General features: G+C 38.8%; 2 protein-coding genes across 3 annotated transcripts in view; one reads left to right on the top strand and one right to left on the bottom strand.

Annotated features, from left to right (window-relative positions):
* Nucleotides 1–1,072: 1,072 nt before the first annotated feature.
* On the bottom strand, nt 1,073–16,908 carry ccdc66 (coiled-coil domain containing 66). Its single transcript, XM_032549265.1, is given in 23 exon segments — nt 1,073–1,748; nt 2,184–2,243; nt 2,245–2,277; nt 2,279–2,307; nt 3,361–3,506; nt 3,813–3,850; nt 3,924–4,125; nt 4,394–4,625; nt 4,699–4,773; nt 5,115–5,202; nt 5,785–5,943; nt 6,021–6,105; nt 7,294–7,511; nt 7,782–7,915; nt 8,617–8,698; nt 10,099–10,154; nt 10,264–10,358; nt 13,166–13,277; nt 13,360–13,606; nt 14,263–14,508; nt 14,680–14,705; nt 14,942–15,000; nt 16,716–16,908. Coding segments are annotated over 23 exon segments (2,535 nt in total). The 5' UTR covers nt 16,727–16,908; the 3' UTR covers nt 1,073–1,646.
* Nucleotides 16,909–17,349: 441 nt separating this feature from the next.
* The window catches only part of LOC116710859 (inositol hexakisphosphate kinase 1-like), a 28,333-nt gene continuing 21,937 nt past the window's right edge, over nt 17,350–23,745 (top strand). The window contains exon 1 of one of the 2 annotated variants that reach the window (XM_032550136.1): nt 17,350–17,527. In XM_032550136.1, the coding sequence (XP_032406027.1) occupies nt 17,461–17,527 (67 nt within the window). In that variant the 5' untranslated portion in view covers nt 17,350–17,460. The other variant, XM_032550137.1, reaches the window with a different exon arrangement.

Genomic DNA, 23,745 nt, shown 5'->3' with positions numbered 1-23,745 from the left:
AGTTATAGTAAGACAATCTCTCTGGTAATTTTTTAATTTTTTTTGTGACGTATGAACTTGCATACATGTGCCTTATGGTTTGCTATTGACACCCAATATTTGTATTGTGAGACAAAGGGTTTCTATCCTACTTGAGAAGTAATGAACCATGAAAGGGACTGTTTTGAAAATCCAATATAATTTGACAGTCAAATAAGAAACGGTGTTGATTTGAACAATGAACTTTTACAGCCCCCTCCAAGATCCCTAGGCTGCCTTGGGGATGTAACAATTTGGGGGCTCATCTGGGATATTTTTTGTTGAGGTGAACTTGTGAGGTTTTTTTGTTTGTGTTGTGGTGGGTTCAGTTGTCTCATTTTCCGTGGCCTTGTTTCTTTTATTTTGTTAGCTAGGCTGGTCATTGGTGTGGTAGGGTAGAGGGAGAGGTACCAGATCCGACGGTCCGATGAGCGGATTGGTCTGTGTGATCTCCTCTTCTTTTGTTTATTTTTGGCTGTCCCTTCACACTTTATAACTTTATTTTTTTGGAGGGGTTTCTAAGTAGTGTGTTTTTGTAATATGGCATCTTTTGACTTGGCCAGTTTTGTGGATGACACTTCCATTAGTCAGCTGGATTGTTGTAGAAAACAAGATCATTATAAGCCAGCTCGGCATTACAGCTTTCCATTTTCTAGTGCAATGGTGAAGAAAAAACTTTATGCCAAGAGGATCCTGAGCGGGAATTTCAGCTTTGTAGAGAATGTGCTGCTGTCAACTCATTCCCAATTTTTTTTATTTTTCATAGTTTTATTTAAATTTTAAAATGCTATGTAAATCTGTGACTTTTTTATTTGTCAGAATAGTTCAGTAGATGAAGTAATGTCATTCTGATGAGTCAGAATGTTAATTTAAGATCATCTGAAATAGAAAAGCTGTCTAATAAGATATCTCCAGTTCATTTGGAGATTTCTGAAAAGAAAATTCAACTAGTAAAAATTACAGTTGCAGTTTTACCTTGAATGTAAATGTTGTCAATTTACGTTCAAAAATCCATTTAAAATATAAAGAATTGTGATTAGTCTGGATAAAAATGTAAATATTTGACATTTATTTTTGACTCATTTTAATTTATGTTTCACAGCCAGTAATTTATTGTAGATATTCTGAATTGAAACTTCCATACAAATTTATTGTAACGTAATTTTTACAAGTCAGAATGTAATTGGAGATATCTGGAATTCAAGTGAGGTGAAACTGGATTTTATGCTAAAACAGTCTGCCATACACAGTGCAGCCAGACTTCGTCATGTCAACATTGCAGCTTTAAAACATCTTTAATCAGTTATTAATAAACCAAACTTGAAATAACATTTACAATAAATAAAAAATGGAACATTTAGAAATTAGGTGCTCGTTGTTCAGCAGGTAACTGGGAGACGAAACGGTTCTTAACAGCGACCGTAATGAGGTAGAACCTTCATGTTTGTGCAGATTGATGGCAAACTGAGGGAAAAATCGCTCATTTAAACTTTCCCCTCCATGAAAGAATCACAGCAAACCGAAGCAGGTTTCTGTTGGTGTTTATCTTCAGGCGGTTTCTGTCCCCCGCAGAACAGGAAATCGCATCAGCAGCAGTGGGAGGAGCTTCCAGACGCCGCCGACGCCGGTCATGTGCGGTGAGCTGTGGAGAGCGCGCGCTGCTCGTTATCACGGCGGTTCCGGACGGGCTTCAGGTCCGTCTCCAGCTCCTTCTGCTTCTGTAATAAACCCTGAAAAACAGACAGCGGCTGGCTGAGTGGGTTCACCTGCAGGCGGAACCGATCCGAGGGAAACAAGCTGCTGGATGGGTCCGGTAAGGCCCAAACTACCGGAGTCTGGAAGGTACCAACCGGATCGATCAATCTGATGACAGAAAGCTGAACTGATTTCACATTAATATTATCGCTTAGTTTCCCAGTGTATCTAAAAATTACTTAAACATACGTTGTTTGTTATATATTATATGTTAATTATTTTTATATACTATACCTTTTATGCTCTCATAAGAATTTCCCATCTCATTTTACATGACCTGAAAAGTGTGGCGTAGCTCTCTGTCAACATTTGTAGAGTTTATGGGGTGTGAATACATTTCCGGGATTCAGTGGTCAGCGTGTGTTTTTTTTCTGTTGTTCTTGGGGAGCCAGCAGGTGTGTCTGGGTTACCTGCCGCAGCTGGGCCAGGCCTCTCAGGATCTCCTGCTGGCGCTGGGAGCCAGGCAGCAATCTCTGGGTGGAGCAGCGGGTCTTGATGCAAGGAAGCCAGGAGGAGGAGCTGGAGGTGGAGGGCCTGACCAGGACAGACAAGGTTCTGATTGGTAATAACTCACCAAAAACAGACAAACTGGACCTCCTGACCCTCTTTTAGGTTCTGTCGACCCAGGTTACAGAGAAAGATGGCTGCAAAGCGTGCTTAGGCTTAAAATGTTTGTTAATATAATCTCAGTGTTGAAACTAATTTCTTAAAGTTTCTGTTTAATCTGTTCCAAAATAAAACCCAGTTTTTATTTTGGAAGAGATTAAAACCTTTCAGTTGGGCAGAAAGCTGCCCCCTGGTGGTTAACAGGGAAAACAACACCGCTCTGCAACCCTTACAACCTACAGATCCATTTTCATGATGTCAGCTGAACAAAACTTGCTTAGAGCTGCAAATGTCACACAACACTTCATTTTAGATTAATATCTACTTTTGGAAAGTTGACATTTTATTTTCTTATTATATTTTCTAGAATTTCTTGCATTGTTTTCATTGTTATCTTAAGCCTTAGAGTTTATATTTTAATGTCAGTTTTGGTTTTAAGGGGATCCATGATTAGTTGTAACAATAAAATTTGAGAAATATTTGTTTTAGATGTAAAAACAATACGGTAAAGCTGTTTGGTTTTAATACATTTAAATAAAATAGTGTCACCTGGACTTTGCAATGGTTACATTGAAATGCATTCTGGGTAAATGACATATGCTAGGTCCCGTAGTGCTAGCTCTGTCCAGCTAAAACACTAATGAGTTCCTGAGTTATATAGAGAAGTTTAAAATCTGTTTTTGTAATTTAAAATATAAATATGCATAAAATTAGGAAAAAATAGGATGCATTTTTCCCCATGTAGGATTTAAAATGACATAAAAAAAGCACAGATTCAGAACTAAAAACATTACTGCTACTTTTAGTGTCATTCTTTGTGGAAATTCACTGTAAATATCGCAGGAATAAACTGAATAATTGTTACAAACCTGCGTTTGTTGTCTTAATATCTTAATTTAGAAATATTTAAATTTTAGCCAAAGTTACTAAGAACCACTGCAGACTGCTGTTGAGTTTAAACATTTCTGATGTTTTTCTAACCGGGGTGTGTCCTGGGCGGCGGCGTGTCGGCGGGCTCCAGGGGGTCCAGGCTGAAGACCTCAGCGGTCCGGAGGTAAGGAATGAACTCCAGGGCCGGAGGAGGAGAGCCGGAAGCCTGCTGACTCTGGGCAGGAGGAGAGCGCCCCCTGCAGGATGCCACAGTCCAGATTTAACCTCTCTGGTCTCTTCACTGTTTTATTAAAGGAACTGACCGATCTGAGACCATCCTGCTGAGATGAAACTCATTTATTCTCTCTATAAACTCCTGCAGTTCCAGTGGCGCTGGTCACAAATTGGTGAAAAAAAATCCAGATTCTCCAAAAGTTAAATCTTCAAAACCTAAAAATTAAACTAATAAATAAAATTGATTTTTTTAAATAATTTTTTTGCCCAGCCCTATTTAAACCACATAATGAGGGGAGAACGTTTCAGGTTCATGTGGAGCTGCTCACCGGTCCGTGTTGATGTTTCCTTTCAAACCCGATTCCACCTGAAACATCAGCGCTCATTAGCAAACAACAACTTCGTTCATTTAAGTCCAGTATGATTTTCTGGTTCTCCACCTTCTTAGCGGTTCTGGTTTTGTTCTGCTGGCCATTGGGGCAGAGCTGGGCCTCCTGCTGGGGAGCGGACGGTTCTGTTCTGGTCGGACGGGCCTTCCGCAGGGCCAGCAGCTCAGCCTGCCTCTTCAGTCGGCTCTCCTGCCGGTCCCTCTGCAGGGCGACTGGGTAGCGCTCCGAGGCGGGAACGAACCGCCGGCTGGGCCTGGAGAACCGGAGCAGAGACGAAACAAAACCGTTTGCTTGAGTCACTTTGAGCTTGCCTCGCCTAATCAGCACCCTCTCCTCTGATTGGCTGAATTATGAACTTATCGCATAAACAAGCTTATTTAAGTATGGTTTTCATGTAATTTCTTATTTAATGGAATCACCAAAATTGCAAAACTGTGTTTTTTTCGACATTCGCAGAATCCAGACAAATATTTAGTGATGGGAATGCAGCTGCTGTTTTGGTGTAAATGTTGTGTTTTAACCTCTGTGTTCCCCACTCCGGCTTCGTCTTGCTTCTCCGGCTCCTCTCCGTCCGGACGAACGGTGCGTACGGGTCTTCTCCCGCTGGCAAACAGATGTTCTCCTTCCCTGCTCTCGGCGCACGGCTCCTGCTGTTAGGCTCAGCAGAACCACAGGGAGGCGGACGGTTCTGGTTCTGGACGGAGACGTCAGCGGTCTGAACTCTGTCTGCAGGAGCAAGAGGAGGAGCATCCTCTGCTCAGGGAGAGAAGAGAAGCTGTAATCGTATGTTAAAAATGACAGCAGGGGTCCATCTGAGGCATCTCACCCGTCTGAACAGACGAGTCTTTAAACGACGAGCCGCTGTCGCCGTTTTCCACACTCTCAGCCTCCCTGGTGACTGCTGAACACGCACAAACAAAACCAACAGTTAGAAAAAGTTTTCTAGTGGTTTGTTGTTGAAATATTTAGAAAAAATACACATATGCCCAACATGGTTTAGGTTCGCCGAAACTAAACCCAAGGAGATTTAAGACGGTTTTCACACCTGATAGTCCGATAGAGTCGGTCAGACTGGAAACCAAAACTGCAACATTTGTTACATTTTCTTTTATTGAACTTTTCACTTCTAGATGTAAATGACTCCTGAAACAAATGAAGTTCTGCTGGACTTGTTCAGCACAGAGAACCGGTTTGTTCTGGGTTTGTTCGGGTCGGTTGTGGCGACATTAGCGCTTCACTCACTTCTGGATCCGGGCGTCTCCTCCGACCCGCCACCGATCTCTGGCTGCTCTGCCAGAGGGACCGGATCGTTCTGAAGCTCAACCAAAACCTGAAGAGAAGGAAATGGATTGTTTCTGATATTGGCAGACGCCCAGGGTGGAACTAGATAGGGGGCGTCTGCATAAACTATATAAAGCAATCGTTCCATGCTTTTGTGATTGTGCAGAAATTCATGCAAAAATCAACAATTTTATGAATCTCTTTCTGCACTTATGGATAATTGTGAGTTTAATGCAAATTTTTCCCAAAAATATTGGGTTTAAGTGATGCTAACTCCCTCCTGAAGGTGGCAGTCTTACTTCTACAAAAACAAGAAAATAAGATCGAGTTATTTAAGTTTTTTAAAGAATAAAAATATTCATATTTCCAGTCTGTCTGCTTGTTATATTGTTTGGCATCTTTAATTAATATATCTATAATTAATTGATCCCAAAGGGAAGTTAAATATTTATTATTAACAATAATGATAATAGTCAACGGGGATTTAGCACCAATGTTTGCCATCAGTTACACTGAACCTATGAAAGATGAGGCACAACTTAGTTTCTGACGTTTTCTTTCTCTTTTGGTGAAACCTGAAAGGATGAATTTTCTGCCAGTGGTGAAGGTGTAACGTCTTTTGACCCCTGACCTTCTCCTTCTTCTTCAGTATCTCCAGCTCGTACTGCTTCTGCAGCTTCTCCCTCTCCATGGCAACCCTCCGCTCCTCCTTCTCCTCCTCCCGTTTCCTGGTCGCCTCCTCCAGCTCCCTCTGCTTCCTGCGCTCCTCCATCTGGGCCTCGATGGCTCTCTGGGCCAGAATAAAGCGGTGAAGGCAAAGCGGCACACACTGAAGACGAGGCCTCCTCCAGGTTGGTGCCGCCCTACCTGCTGCTCCAGCTGTTTGAGCCGCCTCCTCTCTCGCTCCTCTATCTGTGCCGGATCCAGCAGCGACGTCATCGTCCTCAGGTAGCTGCAGGAAAAACAGAGTTCAGATTAAACAAAGAGCTTTATTACTGTTGGTGTTTGGGGCATAAAACTGATACAAGCACTTAAGTTTTCAAACTTTTCCAGCGCCACATTTTGGAAATAAAAATAGAAATGGGTCTGTCATGCTAACAAATGTTACATAATTTATTATTTTTCTCTTTCTACCAAAAACTGGATGATAAAAGTCTTCGGTCTGGTGCTTTGGTCTCAACGAGGCCTTCTTCGAAAGATAATTTTGCTTATAGATACTTCATAGTTAATATTATTTGTTGTTTTGTTTATTTATTTTGGATATTTAAAATGTGTTCCAGTGTTAAATGTTCATTAGAATTTAAAGTTTATTGATTTTGAGGATGTGTTCTTTCATTATTATTATGCCATTACCATTATATTACTTCAAAACAACATTATTGTTTATCGCAGTAACTTCTGGGAGAATTTATTGTCCAGAAAAATTTCTTATTGTGTTGCTTGCAACAAATGCTTCCTTCTTGTTTTTCACAATAAAAGCTGAATTGTTGGCTTAACAGCTCCTCTGGAGTTACTATTAGTTTCTCATATTAACATGTAAACCTGTCACAATAAAACAAATATTGCTGGACAATAAATTGTGCCAGAAGTTATTCTAGATATTCTACATATGTACCAATTTAAAACATATTTCAAGTTGCTTATGATAAAAATCAAGATGTTGCTGAGTCCAGCCTGGGAGGGAATCCTGCGTAGGCCTGTAAGAAATTTTGTTGGACAATAAATTGGCCCATAAATTATTGCGATAAACGATAATATTGTTATTTTGAGACCATTTTCAGCTGATATAATTAATCCAAGTATACCCAAATAAAGATAACATTTTTTTACAAACAATATTTAACACCGAACTGGAAAACATTTTAAATCTCCAAATAAACAAAAGAAGCGAAACAACAATGATTAAAATGGATTATGCATTTTAAAAGTAAGAATCATTCAGCTTAGAGGGAAACCAGGCAAAAGTGGCAGGAAGTGCAAACTACTTCCTACAGGGTGTCAATGTTTGTAGCGTTTTTCAAAATGGCGGCTTCTCAACAATATTAAAGGGGATCGTCCCTCTAACGACTGTTGTCCAAATGAAAATCGATTGATTTATTGATTATTGTGACAGGGTTAATCGCATTTCCCAGTTTTCTACCTGGATCTGGAGGGGAACCCTCTGGTTGAATCCACGCTGGCTCCCATGACGCTGTCGGCTCCACAGCTGCTGGTTCCCTCCCAAACCAGCGACAGGCTGGACGACGGGTCCCAGTCGTCTCGCTCGGAGCCGCTGAGCCGCCCCGGGGCCGCGGGTTGGGCCGGCGCTCTGCGCTGGAGCGAGTCGAAGTGCGCGGCCCAGCGCTCGTGGTCCTCCGTCTGCACAGACACGACGTTGCTGCGAGGTCAGACGCCAGATATCTGATAAACCGAATGGATTTTCATGCGATTTGGCCTTTTAAACACATAACCTCCGTTTAATATCACTGAAAACCACTGATATTGAAAACTTCGGCCAAGATTTGCGAATTCTCCTTTTTTGTGTTTGCGTGTGGACTAGCAGTGCACAGTATTTTATAGAAGTGAATATCTCGTCTGTCATTGTTTTAAAACGACCCAGCTATGTTTGGACTAGGCCAGGGTCTCTACCTGTCTCCGCTGCAGCTTCTCCTGTTTCCGGCGCTCGGCCGTCTCCTCCCGCTGGCGGTCCAGCTCCTCCAGCCAGACCCGCCTCTGCTCCTCCTTCCTCTCCACGCTCAGCATTTCCTCCATGGGCGTCACCTTCCTGCAGCAGCGATGTCCAAACAGTTTTGTCACACCGGCCAAAATGATCAACTCAAAAGTAGCCAAAAATAAAACAATCTGACTCAAGAAAATATAATTTTTAGCTTAAATTTTTTCAAAATGGAAACTTATTGGACATCCAGAACTTGAAAAGGATTGTAACAGCGGTGTGTTATGGACCCATTGTAGATAAAAAAAAAAAGAGGTGGAATAAAATCACATCAGAAATTTAATGATTAATTTCAGAAATTCTCTAGGAACAACGTGGAAATTTCCACGTTTCAAAAAATCTAACATTTTTGACAGTTGGAAATCTTCTTTGGACTCGATCGAAACAGGATTTGTCGTCATTCTTTCAAAATGTTTGATGTATTTAGTAAAGCTTAATAAAAAAAAGGCTTTGGCTTTTCAGTAAAAGTTTCTGAATAAACGTGGGTTTACCTTTTGTTAAAACTTTGTTATAAGAAAATTATGTTGGTAAAAGTTTTACTCTTATTACACATCAAAACTCTCCCTCTGCATCGTGCTGGATGGCCCAAATTTGTATTATTCTTGAGTTACAAGAATGATACAAAATCACTCCAAGGGCCACAAATGTCTTTGGGCCTCTGTGTCGTAGAGGAAGCAGGATCCAGCAGGATCCAGCAGCAGCCACAGTTGGAGGTGAAATGTTTGGAACTACGTTCAGAGTTTATGTTTACCCCAAGTCGGAGGCTGGACCTGATGGCGGCTGGCTGCTCTCTGTGGCCGACAGAGGAAACACTCTCTGCGTATTTCTCACCCTGCAACACACAGCAACATCCGAAAAATATCAATAAAATACAATCTGAAAGGCCTGGAAACTGCTTCAAGTTCCTGTTCACTACAGATTTCAGGTGCATTTTGTTTTTTTTTATTAATTTACCTGCAGGTCTACTTGATGTTTTTACACCATTAAATGATAACAGAAAGATTTAGGAATTGAAGAGATTTCTGAGAGTCAGAACTCAAAGTGGACAAATAAAAATTATTCATACTAATGTGTAGAGCTGTGCGATAAACCGATTTTAACCATTAAAATTAGGATTTTAAGGGATAGAAATGAATAAAATTTTAATGAGAAAATGTTTTTTCATTAAAATGAACACACTAGTGCACATTGGTAAGAATAAACTTTACTTATAAATTAAAAACAGGATTTTTCCTGATTTTTATCCCATTAAAATCAGGGTTTTATTTAATAACGACTAAAATTTATTCTGATTTTAATGGGGGGGCTGCACAGTGGCGCAGTTGGTAGCACTGTTGCCTTGCCATTCTGCATGGAGTTTGCATGTTCTCCCTGTGCATGCGTGGGTTCTCTCTGGGTACTCCGGCTTCCTCCCACAGTCCAAAAACATGTTAATTAGGTCTCTCTCTCTAAATTCTCCCTAGGTGTGAGTGTGTGTGTGCATGGTTGGTTGTCCTGTGTGTCTCTGTGTTGCCCTGCGACAGACTGGCGACCTGTCCAGGGTGAACCCCGCCTCTCGCCCGGAACGTAGGTGGAGATAGGCACCAGCACCCCTCCCGACCCCATTAGGGACACGGGTGAACAGAAAATGGATGGATGGATGATTTTAATGGGTAAAAATAAATAAAAATCAGGAATTTCTTCATTAAAATTCTGATTAAAATTTTAAAATATTCTGGTAAAATTGCATCTATTATCACTATATTCTTGTAACTAAAAAAAGAAAAAACCCTCAAAGATTTCAAGCTCATCCCCAAAGATAAATCATTAGGACACACAACATGTCCTCCCCTGTTGCAAAAAATACGAGCCACTAGCGCCGCAAAAACTCTTTGGAGAAAAAAATAGAAAAAAATGAAAAGGTCTAAATCTGCCTGTGGTATGAAGAATTTCAGACTTATTTGTATTTGCCAGACTGCTGTTAAAGCAAAAAATTACCTAAAATTAGCCTCTTTTTCCCCCCAACAATGTTAACTTTTTACAAGTTTTTTGCCAAGTTATGCCAGTTATACGGTTCCATCTGAGGGATAAATTTAACCAGTAAGGAGCTTCTCAAATGGAAAACGTTCCCATTATGATTTCAAGCTCACTGTGCTTTTTTCTGATTAACAGCATGAAGTAACCATGGCAACTGTTGGGTATTAAACCAGGAGAATAAATAGTCTAATAAAGGTTGAGGTGAAGGTGAAATACCTGCAGTCTGCTGGGGGCTGAAAGCTGCAGCTGCTGCTTCAGGGCGACCTGCTCATCTAAAAGTCAGACAAACATTTTCGTTCAACAAAATTATTACTGATGGACGTTTCTTCCTGTTTAGCACATGCTAAACTTTCCTCTGTAGCACATGCAAAGCGTTCGTACCAAGCTCTCTTTTCCACTGAGCTTTCTTTGCATCGATGGCGGCTCTGCTGTCCGGCCGGCGCTCTTTGAACCAACTGAATGAAGAGCGACGCAACCTAAGAAACAAAAAAAAAAAAGAACAATTTGGAGTGACAGGACAGATTTCTTTAGCGGGATTTTTACAAATTTTGTTTGTTTTGTGGCCTAATTCCTTGTGGCCCCCTATTTTTATATATATATAAAAAAAATCAGCCCCAAGCCATGGACCTTACCAAGCTCTGCCCACAACAGATCTAGAAAATCCCTAGTTTTGTTTGTGAGACCATAAGTCTCACAAACAAAGCCTTTGCAGCGCATTGTTTCTATGTAAACATGGCGTCTTCCACTTTGACTGATTCTCTGCAGTGTATTTCTGACTCGATTAGTGCATAATTTCTACCGGATTTTCACATTATATCAGCTACTACAATGGATAGAGGAACTAACAAGTTCATGTCATCTTTTTTGGATGAGATCAAGGTGTATGAGCCACGCGATGCCTCCAACATTGTGCACGTCACAGCAAAATGCTTTCACTCGATGAGGAAAACTGGCAGATCCATACACCCTCTACATCAATATAGCTGTGGACAAGATCACTGATGCCTATTGTTCTTGCATGGCTGGATAAGTCAGGCATTCATCGTTTTGTAGGTTGCTTTTGAAATCAGTAACCTAAGTGGGTGATTCCTGTGGTTTGTTGGCAAATGTTTGAGTGTGCCTAGGCCTGATACACTTTACTTGGTGCTAGAGTGGCTAACACGAGTAACAGTTTAGTCCAAAGCCTTTTCTGCTAAAATAAAATCCTTTAGTGTATGTCAGATACAGACACATTGCACATTGATCTGTTTAGCTAACGTAAGACTGTGTAGCAGACAGGCTTCAAGGTGTAGAAGTTGTACCAGTACTGCCATTATGCTGTACTTAGCTAACGGGAAGCTAGTGCGTTTGTGAGATGGTCACGCACGTTGTAGCCACGCTACTACGTAGAATGGGCATCAGCCAATGAAAAGCGGACCCTGTGGTAAGGTCCATGATTTGACCAACACATGTACATCTTGAAAGGACGTTAAAAAAAGTCTCTGGGAGCGATGGTCTAAACTCAATAGGAAGTCGGCCATATTGGATCACAGCGGCCATCGAGTCTTTTTTTAATGACGTCGTATCTGAGCGAACTCATTTTACAGCTTTTGAGATCCAGGCTTCAAACTCAGTCAGCACAGTCTTGAGGCATTGAAGGTCAAAAGTTATCAAAGGATTTTTCATACATCAAAGCATGTGAGCGTTGCCAAGCCTCAAATTTGACCATTCGCCATGAAACATCAAGGTGGAATAACTTCCCCATATAAGCTCCCATTTGCATCAAACTTCATTTGTGGGCGTGCCGTGGTGGCGTAGTGGTTAGCGCGACCCATATTTGGAGGCCTTGAGTCCTCGACGCGGTTCGACTCCCAGATCCCGACGACATTTGCCGCATGTCTTCCCCCCTCTCCCTCCCTGTTTCCTGTCAGCCTACTATCATATAAGGGACACTAGAGCCCACAAAAGACCCCCTGGAGGGATTTTTTTTAAAAAACAAACAAAAAAAAAACTTCATTTGTATCATCACAGACCAGAGCTCATCACATTCACATGGTCAATTAGTGACATCACTTTAGCCCCGCCCCCTTCCAACAGGAAGTCACCTGTTTTCTTACTGTTTTTTTTCCCTTTTACTCTGTGGTACATGCAAATTTCAAACTGTTTTTAATGAAATAGAACAGCTAGGCCTGTCACTGATAACAAATTTTGCTGAGCGATTAATTGTCTCAAAAATTATTGCGATAAACGATAATATTGTTTGAAGACCTTTTTACACTGATTTAATGGAAATGACGTAATAACGCATGTGATTTCCTGCCAAAGATAGATACACTTTATTTTCAAAAGAACACTAAACACTGGAAGCTGATAAACAAAATAAACAAAACAACCAAAAACAAAATGGATTCTCAGTCTCCATTAACAAAAAAATGTACTAGAATAAAAACTAAACAACATCAAGCCAAAGTGTAAATAAATACTGCATTCAACCAAAAGAGTGCAGATTATGAAGTCTGTATACTATGTTGCCCTTCAGTAATAATTAGATTTAAATAGACACAATGGGCACATCTGACTACCTGATGCAATAGTTCACACTACACGGTTTTTTGCCCAGATTTTCCCCTTATGACAATCTTAGAACGTTGGTCGTTCTAATATTGTGGCTTGTGATTTCGTAACCAATCATCCTGTTGTGTATGGTGTGTTACGGTAGATCGTAGTGGCCACTCCAGGGGTTTTCCCCGACTGGGAGCGTTAACGCAGCCTGTTGAATGTGACAGGTAGCCAGGGGCACAACTGCATACCTACATACTTTCTGAGTTGCATGCGAACATGTCATCGGCGCCCCCCAAGGTTGTTCCTACAGCTTTATCTCCTTAATATTTCGGCCGATCTGCACCAGATCTTTTGTGCATCGTCAGGGAACCCTGCTGAACACGTCAATGAGTATCGCCTAGTGGACAGGTGCGGGAACTGCACGAGAGTGTCTATGTGGTGAACTGGTGGCGTTGCTGGAACCCCTCCGGTCGCCACGAGGCCGGAGCCACGCTGAGCTGCGAGGGCCTCCAACGCTACGTGCAGCTTTAATTACTAAATTATTCTCTTAAATAAATAGAATTTATGTTTAAAACAGATAAATGATAAATTGTGTTACCATTTTTAATATCTATCCCTATTGTTTCTGCTGAAGAAATTACAGCTCAAACTGAATCTAAATGTTTAATTTTTATTTTTGTTGAACTTTAATCAATCTGGGATGATTTACAGCAGAAGAATTGGAGTTTATAAAAATGTTTACCTGCCATATTCATCAACACCTTCCTCCTTAATTTCTTCTCCTTTCTCATCCTCCTTTATTTGCCTTTCTTCTCCTTTCACAGAAGAGACAGAGTTTGTGTGTGTTTGACCTCCTAGTGATTAAAACGAGACAGTTTATAATACGATGCAGCTTTTTGCTTCCAGCAGACCTGCAGTTTTTCTTGCTTGTGCCACCTTGAGCCGCCTGCTCCTCTGGACCCTGCTGGGCGCAGCCGGTCGACACCGTGATGGAGCTGAGGAGCTCCGGCAGCTCCTCTCTGTTCACACACACCACGTCTCCGTCCTTCAGGCCTGCGTCCACGCTGCTCAGCACAGGCTGCGACGCTCCGCCTCCACCCTCGCCGTTTTGAGGTGGAGCCGTTCTCCTGGGGGATCCCAGCGGTCCAACAGCAGAGCTGAGTTTGTGTTTGTTTGTCTTTACCTTCAGAGGATGCATACAAAGTTACACAGCGGCTTGAAAAAGGTAAATATCTTTTTTGTTGTTGTTTTTCAATAACTATTATAGTATCTGAGATACCAAATGTTTTATATAATCAACTTTTATTTAAGGCATGCTTTAAAAAGTAGTTTTACTCTTCCACCATGCAAAATGAATGCTTAATTTTGTTCTTATTTATACTCGCATATGAAAAGGGCTGCATACAGATGAACAATTATACAACTGTGCATCTTTGAAAAGCAGAAGTGGAGCCTCCTACACAACCAACAAGAATGCAGTTAGTGGTTTCTGGATGGTAAGTCAACAACAAAACACTTGTCTTTTCCAGCAGCCATTGTAGAGCTGTAAAACCAGCTACCCAAAAATGCTGGAGCTCAGCTGGGGTTGCTAAGTGACAGCGGAATTATGGCTGGGTTGCTAGGTAACGGGGTGCTTTACTGCTGATTTGAAAACGTTACATTTTGAAGGTTTTTGAAACAGCTCATTTTCCAGACACCAAAAAACATTAACTTATTGCTAGTTGGGCGGTGTTGAGACCCAAACGGAAATACAAAAATATGAAATTAACCTAATAGCTCCCCTTTAAATTGTACCAATACTGATCCAAACATGAATTATTTAGGCTCCGCCTCCCTTACCTTTGCCACGGCCTTACTGGCACGCTCTTTGTGACAGCCTGGAGTTTTGGATGAATTCAGGACGGAGCTTCTGCCATCAGTGGTGGAGATGCTGGAGCTGCAGGATGAAGCTGTTGCTGCTTTACACCTGACCTCCCTGGCACCCCGCGCAGCCTGCTGAGCTGGACGCTCCTCAGGCAGAACCTCCTCCAGGCAGGACGTCTGCCTGGCGCTCAGGATGCTAGCTGCTCTGTGCTTACTGGGCAGCTGCAGGAAACGCATCACAAACCATTCAGGTAAACAAAGACCTTAAAGATCACATTTATTTATTTTAATTATTTTTTCTCCTTTCAGCCTGGAATCATTTCCAGAAGAGACTAAGCAGTGCTGGACACCAATATATAGCTAAAGACAACAGATGTTAATGTTGTTTCTTACCTTTATTGGATTTTTCACAACACCTGCTGTAAAAATAAACCAAACAATGAGCCAAAAAAATATAATGAAAGCATAAAATTTAGACATATTACTATTACTTAATATTAAACGTAGATATTTTTTAAAATCATTTTAATTTTACAGCAATCAAGTTTTATCATAAGCAGCCAAATCAATCAAATGTAATCAAACGCAAAGATAAGCAGATAATTTATCCCAAAATGTTGCCATAAAGGTAAGTTGGGAAGTAGAAAGGCCTCACCATGAGTGAGTAAAATCAATCTGGGTTTTCCATTTTCCAGCTCAAACAGCAGACCATCTCTGTTCAGGAACAAAATAGAGCACAAAATAGAGAAGAAAACAGAAACCAAAATCATAAGAGACAAATGGAAAAATGTGTTTAAGAAAATGAATGAAAGTTAACAGCTACCCTTCATTCACTCACTGATTTAAATTTGAATTTTAAAAACCTAAAGTAGATTCAGAAGGAGTTTTTCTGTTTGGCTTTCACAAATTTTTCCTCAGCAAACTACACTCAGAATCCCACAATGACAAAATCAAACAAAATTTTATATGGATTTAATAATTTATTTTAAAAATATTACATTTAAATAAGCATAAAGATCCTTTATTTACAGTTTAGTTGAAGCGCCACTGGAAGAAAATACTAGTTCATAGGTACACCAGCAGTTTGAGTGACTCTGGATGAACAACTTTCAGAGATATTAATCCTTTGTTTATTCTGGTAAAAATGACTGGGATTTCACATGAAAAAACAAAATCTTATCAAGTATTATTATTTGTCTAGTTTCTAGTGCAAATATCTCAGTGCACCTGAGACAAAACTAACTTCAAGTCTCCTATCAACAAAATATAGGAGCTTATAATTCCTTAATATTGATTAAATTGTACTAGTTCCACCGGTAGATTATTTAATTTATAGCAGTCCCACAGAAAGATGCTTCCATCACCATAGCTCACTGTTGGGTTGGTGAGGAGCGTTGTCTGGTTTCCTCCAAACTGAATACACTTTAGAACAGGACCATCCTGCCAACAACCATCAGCATCGACAAAAACTCTTTAGAGAAACTTTGATAATACGAGTTGCATTTAAATTTCCCACTGAGATTAATAAGATATGTCTGAATTTAATTTACAGCTACACATCTCAATGGCTCTGAGAGCTTTAGTATCTGAACCACTTAATGGATCAAATACATTATGGATACACAGAGTCTGAATATGATACTCGTAATTTAATATCCAACTAAAAACATTTTGCACACACTAACATGTTCTCCAACTGCCAGCAACAATCTCTGTCATAAAAGGTGTAGATCTTTACACAAAAGTCACCTAAAGTTTTAAATATTCTGTTTTTGATGATAATTCATATATTTATTTTTAATAAATTTACGAAATTTAGATTATTTTTACACCAGGAAGCAACATAATAACTGAGCAAAGTGAAGAACATGTGTATAATATACACCTTATAAATTTTGTATAAAGAGTCATTATTACAGTTGAGACCATAGATTTGCATACACTCAATAAAAAGACATACACATTTATATTTCTCACAGTCTGAAGTTAAATCAGCCTGTCTTTCTCTTGTTTTAGTTAGAATTAATGAAATTATTTATATTTACTAAATGCATCAATACTGAGAGAAAGAATTGTGTTTATTTATATCTTCGAAATTATTTGGTAGTATTGCCTCTGAACTGCATGACTAACAGACATAAAACAGGTCTGATTTAACTTCAGACTGTGAGAAAAAAATGTATGTTTCTTTTTATTAATAAATAGCAAATATATGTAATTGAGATAGTGCCTTGAAATCAAATTAATATTTCTACTCTTTAGAATATCTTCGGCTAAACTTCTCGTCTAGAAAAAGATAACGTCAAAGTGGGTTAAGTTCGATTGATTTTCTGAAATTAATTAATAAGCATTAATTTCTGTGCAATTTCACTGCGACACCTTATCTATTCACTGTTTTAGCTTAGCAAGCTGTTCAGCAGCAGACTCACCCAAGGTTCATGTCGAGAAAAATATACACCGAATCAGCAGTAGATTTACAAACAAACTTTAAAATAATATAAAATAAGTGACTAGCAGATTAATTTTCATAGTTAAAAAGGAACGTTAACTGAGCACTGATAGCTAACAAGCCCATTTCTGGGGGAAAACGGTTGCCTACGTTGGTTGCTACCCACGAACAACAAGCGTGTCACTGATTGGCTAATCTTTGCTGCATTTAAAATTACTGACCAATGAAAGGTCTTCATTTTTAGGACGTTTAAATTTGATGACGGTGCGTTCATTGACACTCGGGATTTATCAAAGACTGAAGCTAACTTTGTTTTAATGACAGTAATTTATCATACAGCGGTACATTTGAAAGAAGAAAGATATAAACTATGTAATAGTTATCAGATACAAGTCATAACTTTTGCATTAAAGCTTTTGTAAAATTTGATATTCAGTCGTCGTCATAAGATTTAAAGTCACAATTTTTAATTTCAGCGTCACTGTTATGCCTTTGAAAGTAAATATTATAACCATCAGTGAAACTATGGCTTTGAATCTCATAAATAATACCCCGTACCATACCACTGTCTATCTTTCATGTGGTGGACATGTGAAGTTGTATAAATTGTCTGATGTAAGTGAAGGCACCTTTTCTTGTAATGAACTGTAAAATCTAAACAGTCTGCGTTAACCCTCACTGGAATAGCGGTGATTAATGAGTTAAAGCACCGAAGATCAAGATCGATGAGCTCCTCCGGGTCCACCTCGCCTATCCTCCGTGACGTCCAGCGTGCTCTTGGTGATTCTGAAGGTGTGTTGTTGTTGTGACAGCTTGGTGCAATCTAAACGGAGAGGCTGCGTAACGTCAGTCCGTGATGTTAGCCAGCACCGTTAGCATGCGAGGCTACTTAACGGCAACTAGACTCTGTGTAACGACAGTGTTTTCCGGGCGAGCCTGAGGGTCAGAGCTGCTCTTAATGAAGGTGGAATTACGACGGACGACAGTATAAAACGAGGTGATGTTTTATTTAAAATCAAAGCTCATTTAAATGCTGAAAGTGATCGACTTATTTCTCTTGCTGGTTGTTAGGCTAAGGTCAAGAAGCTGGCCAGTTCGGCAGCTAACGCTAACCGATACCTGTCTCTATAAACGTGTAATGTGACAGTAAGTCCTTCTGCTAGCGGATAATGGCCGAGCCTCTGGATCACACTGATCGGGAGTTAAGATGTTGTTTTTATAGGGGTGGCTCTCCAAAAGTTTCATTCGCTGGAAGCTACCTCTGTGTAAATATGATTGTACCAAAGACCAGAGGCGTTGGTAGGTTTTACCACCCGGGTACTCAGCCCTGCTAACACATATTTAACTATTTATAGGAATTTATTGATTTGAATAAGTCAGTATTTGCTTGGATATATTATAATTACGGTACAATTTGCATTTGCACTTTATCAATTAATTTTATAAACATCTAAACACTGACGTTTTAGCTTAAATAAGCTTTATGTAAAATAGGTGGTCTTTGATCACTCAAGTCCTTTGTGGTTTTATATGAATTACTATATTTTCTTGACTTAGTTTATTTATTTATATTTATATTAATCATTCAAATTGAAAAATACTTTGATTTATCCCAAAAGAAAATTAAACGTTATCCAAGTATCTTTAAAGAGAGTGGAATGGTGATGCTGTGGGCATCATGGAAGGACCTCCAGTAGCAGTCAGTTATGCAACGAATTTGAAGAATCCTCTGATTGAAGGTTGTTGCTGTATCACTGTCATGACATGCTGACAGATTCATTTTTATGCACCAGAGACTATTTTCTATTATAACATGTCCCAGATGACACGATCAGTTGCTTGGCAATCACTGCTAATCCACCTCATTTGCTATCTGAATATACGGTTAGGAAGCCAGGGAAGAGAAACATTGATTGATGGAAGAAATGCTTGAACCTCCTGCTCTGCATCCTTGAAGCCTCCTTTTCAACCCCTCTGGAATTTGTGATGATAATTCTGGTGTTATTTGAGTTTTTAGATGCTAATCCGCGTGTCCAAGTTGTAAAAAAAAACAAAAACTATACCTTGTTGCCATGGTTACGCATGATAACAACTGTAAAAAGGCAAAAAGTAGGATCAAAAATCCTTCCTGATGTAGAGTATCCAGAAACAGAGGGAATAATTCAACCAAAAAATAATCAGTAAAATAAGAACTATTGTAGCAGACCTTTATTTTTATTTTTTTGCTCGATTTTTAAAAACAAAATATCTCTGGTGTTTGGAATATTTATATGGATTTAGAAACAGTTTTGCTAATAATAATAATATTCAAAATTTTTATCTTTTGTGTGTGATTTCATGTTACTTAGGTGGTTACCCGTCGTAAGGAAAGATTTTTTTGCTAAAGTTTTGTTTTGAAACTGAATAAACTGCGTGTATTTCAGTTTTCCTTCCTCGTTTACTTGCTCTACTTCAGATTTTCTGACGTCTGAAAATCAGCAGTTTGATGATATTTGTTTGATTAGAAGGCTTGCATTATGCTGATTGTGTTGTATTAATGCAGGGCTGCCTAGTCATGCTGCTTTATGAATGATCGTTTTATTAAATAGGTAGTGGCAGTTATCAGATCGCACTGGGAGCTACTGGAAGCTTTAAACAGGATGCAGTGGCTTTTGTGGCTCCAGCATACTGCCAGATATTCTATTTTAATAACCTCTCCCCTCTCAAACAGCTTGTTTTGGTTATTCAAGATGGCATCACAGCATTAGGAGGAGAGGAAAAGGATTATTTGCTTATTATTTACCAAGCATTTCTCTGGAAATCCAGGGAAAACATCCAAAGATAGTAGATATTTTAAGCTCTGTATAGTCAGTCATTGTCCGGTTAAATAGGAACATTATTTTTCTGAAACTCGGTTTGTATTCAAGCCAGAAAAGTAGAGCGTTTTGGAAATAATGACTCGGACTCCCGCTGAGCTGTCTCCATATGTCCTGTCTCCTGCCACCATCCTTCTGGTGGTTTTTTTATTCGCTCCTGACAACCGTCCTCTTGCAGTATTTTATATTTTGTTTTTATCTGACATGGGCTACTGTTTCAAAACAAACATGGCGGATGACGCATCTGATTATTGCAGAAGTTTGCAAAGGCTGCGGTAGGACTTACCTTGAGGCTTGGATGTTTCTTCTTCTCCCAGTTACCTCCTAATAAGGCAGAAAAAAAACACTTGAAAGTTTTTATATTTTATTTAAATCTCCTGAATGGAGATAAACTGTCTGTCTTTGTCCTGGTTTCCCTGTTTTACATTGAGACACACGTTTGATTGGTTAAAGCCAGGCCTGTGTGTTTTAATGTCCAGAAAATATCAGTTTTACTTTATTGTCTTTTAAATATATTAATAGATAATATACGTATCTAAATGAATCCAAACATCCATCCACTGTCTATACTACACCTGCCACAATACTTAATCCTGCTGGACAGTAAATTGTCCTAGAAATATTCAATAAACGATAATATTGTTGTTTTGAGACCACTTTCAAGTGATGTAATGGTAGTGGCTTAATAAAATCAAATTCTCAAAGGTCAATAAACTTTAAATTCTAATGAACATTTAACACTGAAACTGGAAGACATTATAAATATCCAAAATAAATAAACAAAGCAACAGAAACAATAAATAAAATGAGTTATAAAGTCTCTGTAAACAAAACTGTCTTTCAAAAAAAGGGCTAGTTGAAAAGACTGAAAACTTTTCATCCAGTTTTCAGTAGAAAGAGGAAAAACAATAAATCATGCAAATGGAAATTATTGAGTTTGTTTTAATTTATCATGCCATTAATTAATTTATTGTTTATTGCAACTGTCTTAGTAGAGACCCTGAACAGGTCAAACACCTGAGAGACCAGTTAACCCAGCAGTCATGTTATTGGACTGTGGGAGGAAGCGGAGTACCCAGAGAGACCCAGACATGAACAGGGACGACATGCAAACTTCAGGCAGGAAAACTTTAATTAAACCAAACAGGCTAAACAGAAAATCAATACAAGTCATTATTAAATTATAAAAACACTTGGAATTAAAACTGATCATGATTCAAACGAGGCATATAAACCGTTAAGTTTCTGTGTGCATAGTCAGAAAGAAAATCCTTTTATTTAACTGAAAAATAACTATCAAAAACGAAACAGTAGCCATTATTAGAAGCTGTAATGACAATATGAGATTTCCCACAATTCTCTCTTCTTCACCCGTCGTTCTGATGCTTCCTGATCTCTAAGACCGCCAGCAGGTTGGGTCCTCTCACCTGGTTCAGCTGTGAGCATCCGTTACTGTGGCACTTATCAACAAGCTGCATGTAATGCAATGAAGATTTGTACAACAGAGTATTAGAGCCTGACTAAAATAGTTTTAACTTAAGAGGGTAATTTGTAAAAGTAGGAGGAAAAAAGTGCTATTAATTAGAAAAAAGCTTTAATAGAGCGACTGAGCTCTGATGTGACCTCAGCAAATCAATCTGGTTGTTTTTTCCAAATATACACAGTCATTTGAAATATTAGAACCAAACAAAGTTAATTTTGTTTTTTAAAACTGTGAGAATGAAGTCGTAACAGAATGAAGTAGTAATATTAAGAAGATAAAGTAGTGATTTAACTGCTAGGTGAATCTTAGCGCGGCGATAAAATGAGGAATGTTGAGCGTAGTGTGAAGTTATAAACTAGTATCGGTTTTATAAATAGGGAAATATTTTATATTTCCACACATCATAATTATTGTACAAACGGCCGCGGAGCCACCGAGCTGGTCAGATCAGACATTAATAACTGCTTTTTTCTAATATAACAACTTTTTCTCATAATTTTGTGTCTTTATTCTGCTAATATTATGACTATGTTCTGCTAATGTTATGACTTCATGAGGGTGATGAATCTAAGCAGTTGTTGATAGATTTCTGACAGTCGTTTGGGACTCAGTGCAGCAATTATTTCTGTCTGTACCAGAAAAGTGAGTGTGAGCATGTCGCCTGTGAGGTTATTGATGATGTTTCTTTAGTTTTCTCCTTTGTTTGGTTGAAAAGATGATTCTTTAGATGAAAAACAGAATAATTTATCTGGAGACGGAACCAGCAGCTCTTTTCTGCCATGAGATCTGAATTGTGATGTGAATGTTTCTCATTTAAAGAAGACAGACTGACATGCTGGGTGCTGTGACTGCTGGCTCAGGTTTGTGGTGTCAAAAGAGGCTGTATGTGTGTGGGCATGTGGGGGTGTGTGGGCGTGTGTGTGTTGTAGCTGATGTGGTCTGTCTCTCCTCCCAGGCGAAGGTTAACGGGACACATTGTTCTCCTGGTTTTCTGTGTGTATCGCTCAGCAGTTGTTGGATTGTGTCAGGGGACCCAGCAGCAGCAGCAGTTGTGTTTGTCTTATATATATATATATATATATATATATATATATATATATATATATATATATATATATTTTTTTTTTAAACTCAGCAGATGTGAGTTTGGGTTGGATGGCGCCTCAAAATGTTGCATCTTTTCCCCAAAACTGTCTTCCAAAATCTTGATTCATCATTTCGATAGTTTTCTTTTTCTTTTTCCGTATTTATTTCTTCCTCTGTGGTCTTTAGATTTTTCTCGGTTCCCATGTTTTCTGTTTACAGATGTTAGAAATGTATCTTATATAATTTGAAACAAGACTAAAATACCTTACAAGCAACTTTTCAGTAAGAAATAGGAGCTTGTTTAAAGTCAATAATTTCTTAATATTAATTTTTAAAATGTACTTAATTCATTGGCAGATTATTTCACTTATAACATGGGAAAAATGTCTTGTTATAAGTGAAATAATCCGCTAATGAAACTAGTACTTTTTCACAAATATTAAGGAATTAGACTTAAAACAAGCTGATATTTCTTGCTGAATTTTTTTTTTTAAGTTAGTTGTGTCTTATTTCAAGTGTACCAAGACATTTGCACTAGAAACTGGACAAAAATACGTGTTAAGATTTTGTATTTTTGGCGCTAAGCTGTTCAGTGATTTTTCTTTAGTTCAGTATTTTAAAGTTTATTCTCTCAGTGTAGGGACTTTAGAACTTTGTGGTGTTCTTTATCTTGCTGGTTTTAGTCAGTACGCCAGCAGCAGCGTTCTGGATCATCTGCAGCTGGAGGATTGATTTATTTTTAGTCATACCTGTAAAAACACTGCTTCAGTAATCAATGCAACTAAAGATAAACCATGATGAGTTTCTCTAGATCTCGCTGGAACATTAGTCCCCTAAAACTGAAGCTGTCTAGATCGTTCCTCTTTAGGTCCAAAGAAAATAACTTCAGTTTTGTTTCTGTTCAACTGGAGAAGGTTTTGGCACATTTATCTGTTCTAGGCATCTGTTCAGTGATTGGATGGTTCTGAGTCATCTGGTGACATGGCCTGTCACAGTAACAAAATTTGCTGGACAATAAATTATCCCAGAAGTTATTCCAATGAATGATAATATTGTTGTTTTGAGACCATTATAAAGGAGTGTGATGGTAATGACATAATAATGCAGGAACACATTCTCAAAGATCAATAAACCTTAAATTCTGATGAACATTTAACAATGGAACTGGAAAATATTTTAAATATCCAAAATAAAAAACAGAAACAACAAATAAAAAGAATGATAAAGTCTCTGTAAACAAAATTGTCTTTCAAAATAAGGGCTAGTTGAGACTAAAGAAATTGCAAGAATCTGAAAGTAGAATGAAGGTATTCTGATACAAAACATATAAATAGGATGAGATCATTTTGTGATGAGAAGGGGTGGGTTTTAATAAGTTTATATTTCTACCCACTCCTTTGAACATTTAGTGTTTGCATTGCTGGGATTTTAATTGTAACTTGCTGCGTTCAATAAAATACAAAATACAAAAAAAATTTTATGGTATTTTATGGTTCCTCTTGGAACAGAAATCTTTGTTCCTTAACGTTTGCCCTGAATGATGAAGCTGTGTCCTACATGTTTTTCTTCTGGTTTTTGTCATTTAC

The sequence above is a fragment of the Xiphophorus hellerii genome, chromosome 20 (genome assembly GCF_003331165.1).
Source record: "Xiphophorus hellerii strain 12219 chromosome 20, Xiphophorus_hellerii-4.1, whole genome shotgun sequence".
NCBI lineage: Eukaryota > Metazoa > Chordata > Actinopteri > Cyprinodontiformes > Poeciliidae > Xiphophorus > Xiphophorus hellerii.
The sequence above is the reverse complement of the archived record's forward strand: the minus strand, read 5'-3'. Positions and strand labels throughout refer to the sequence as shown.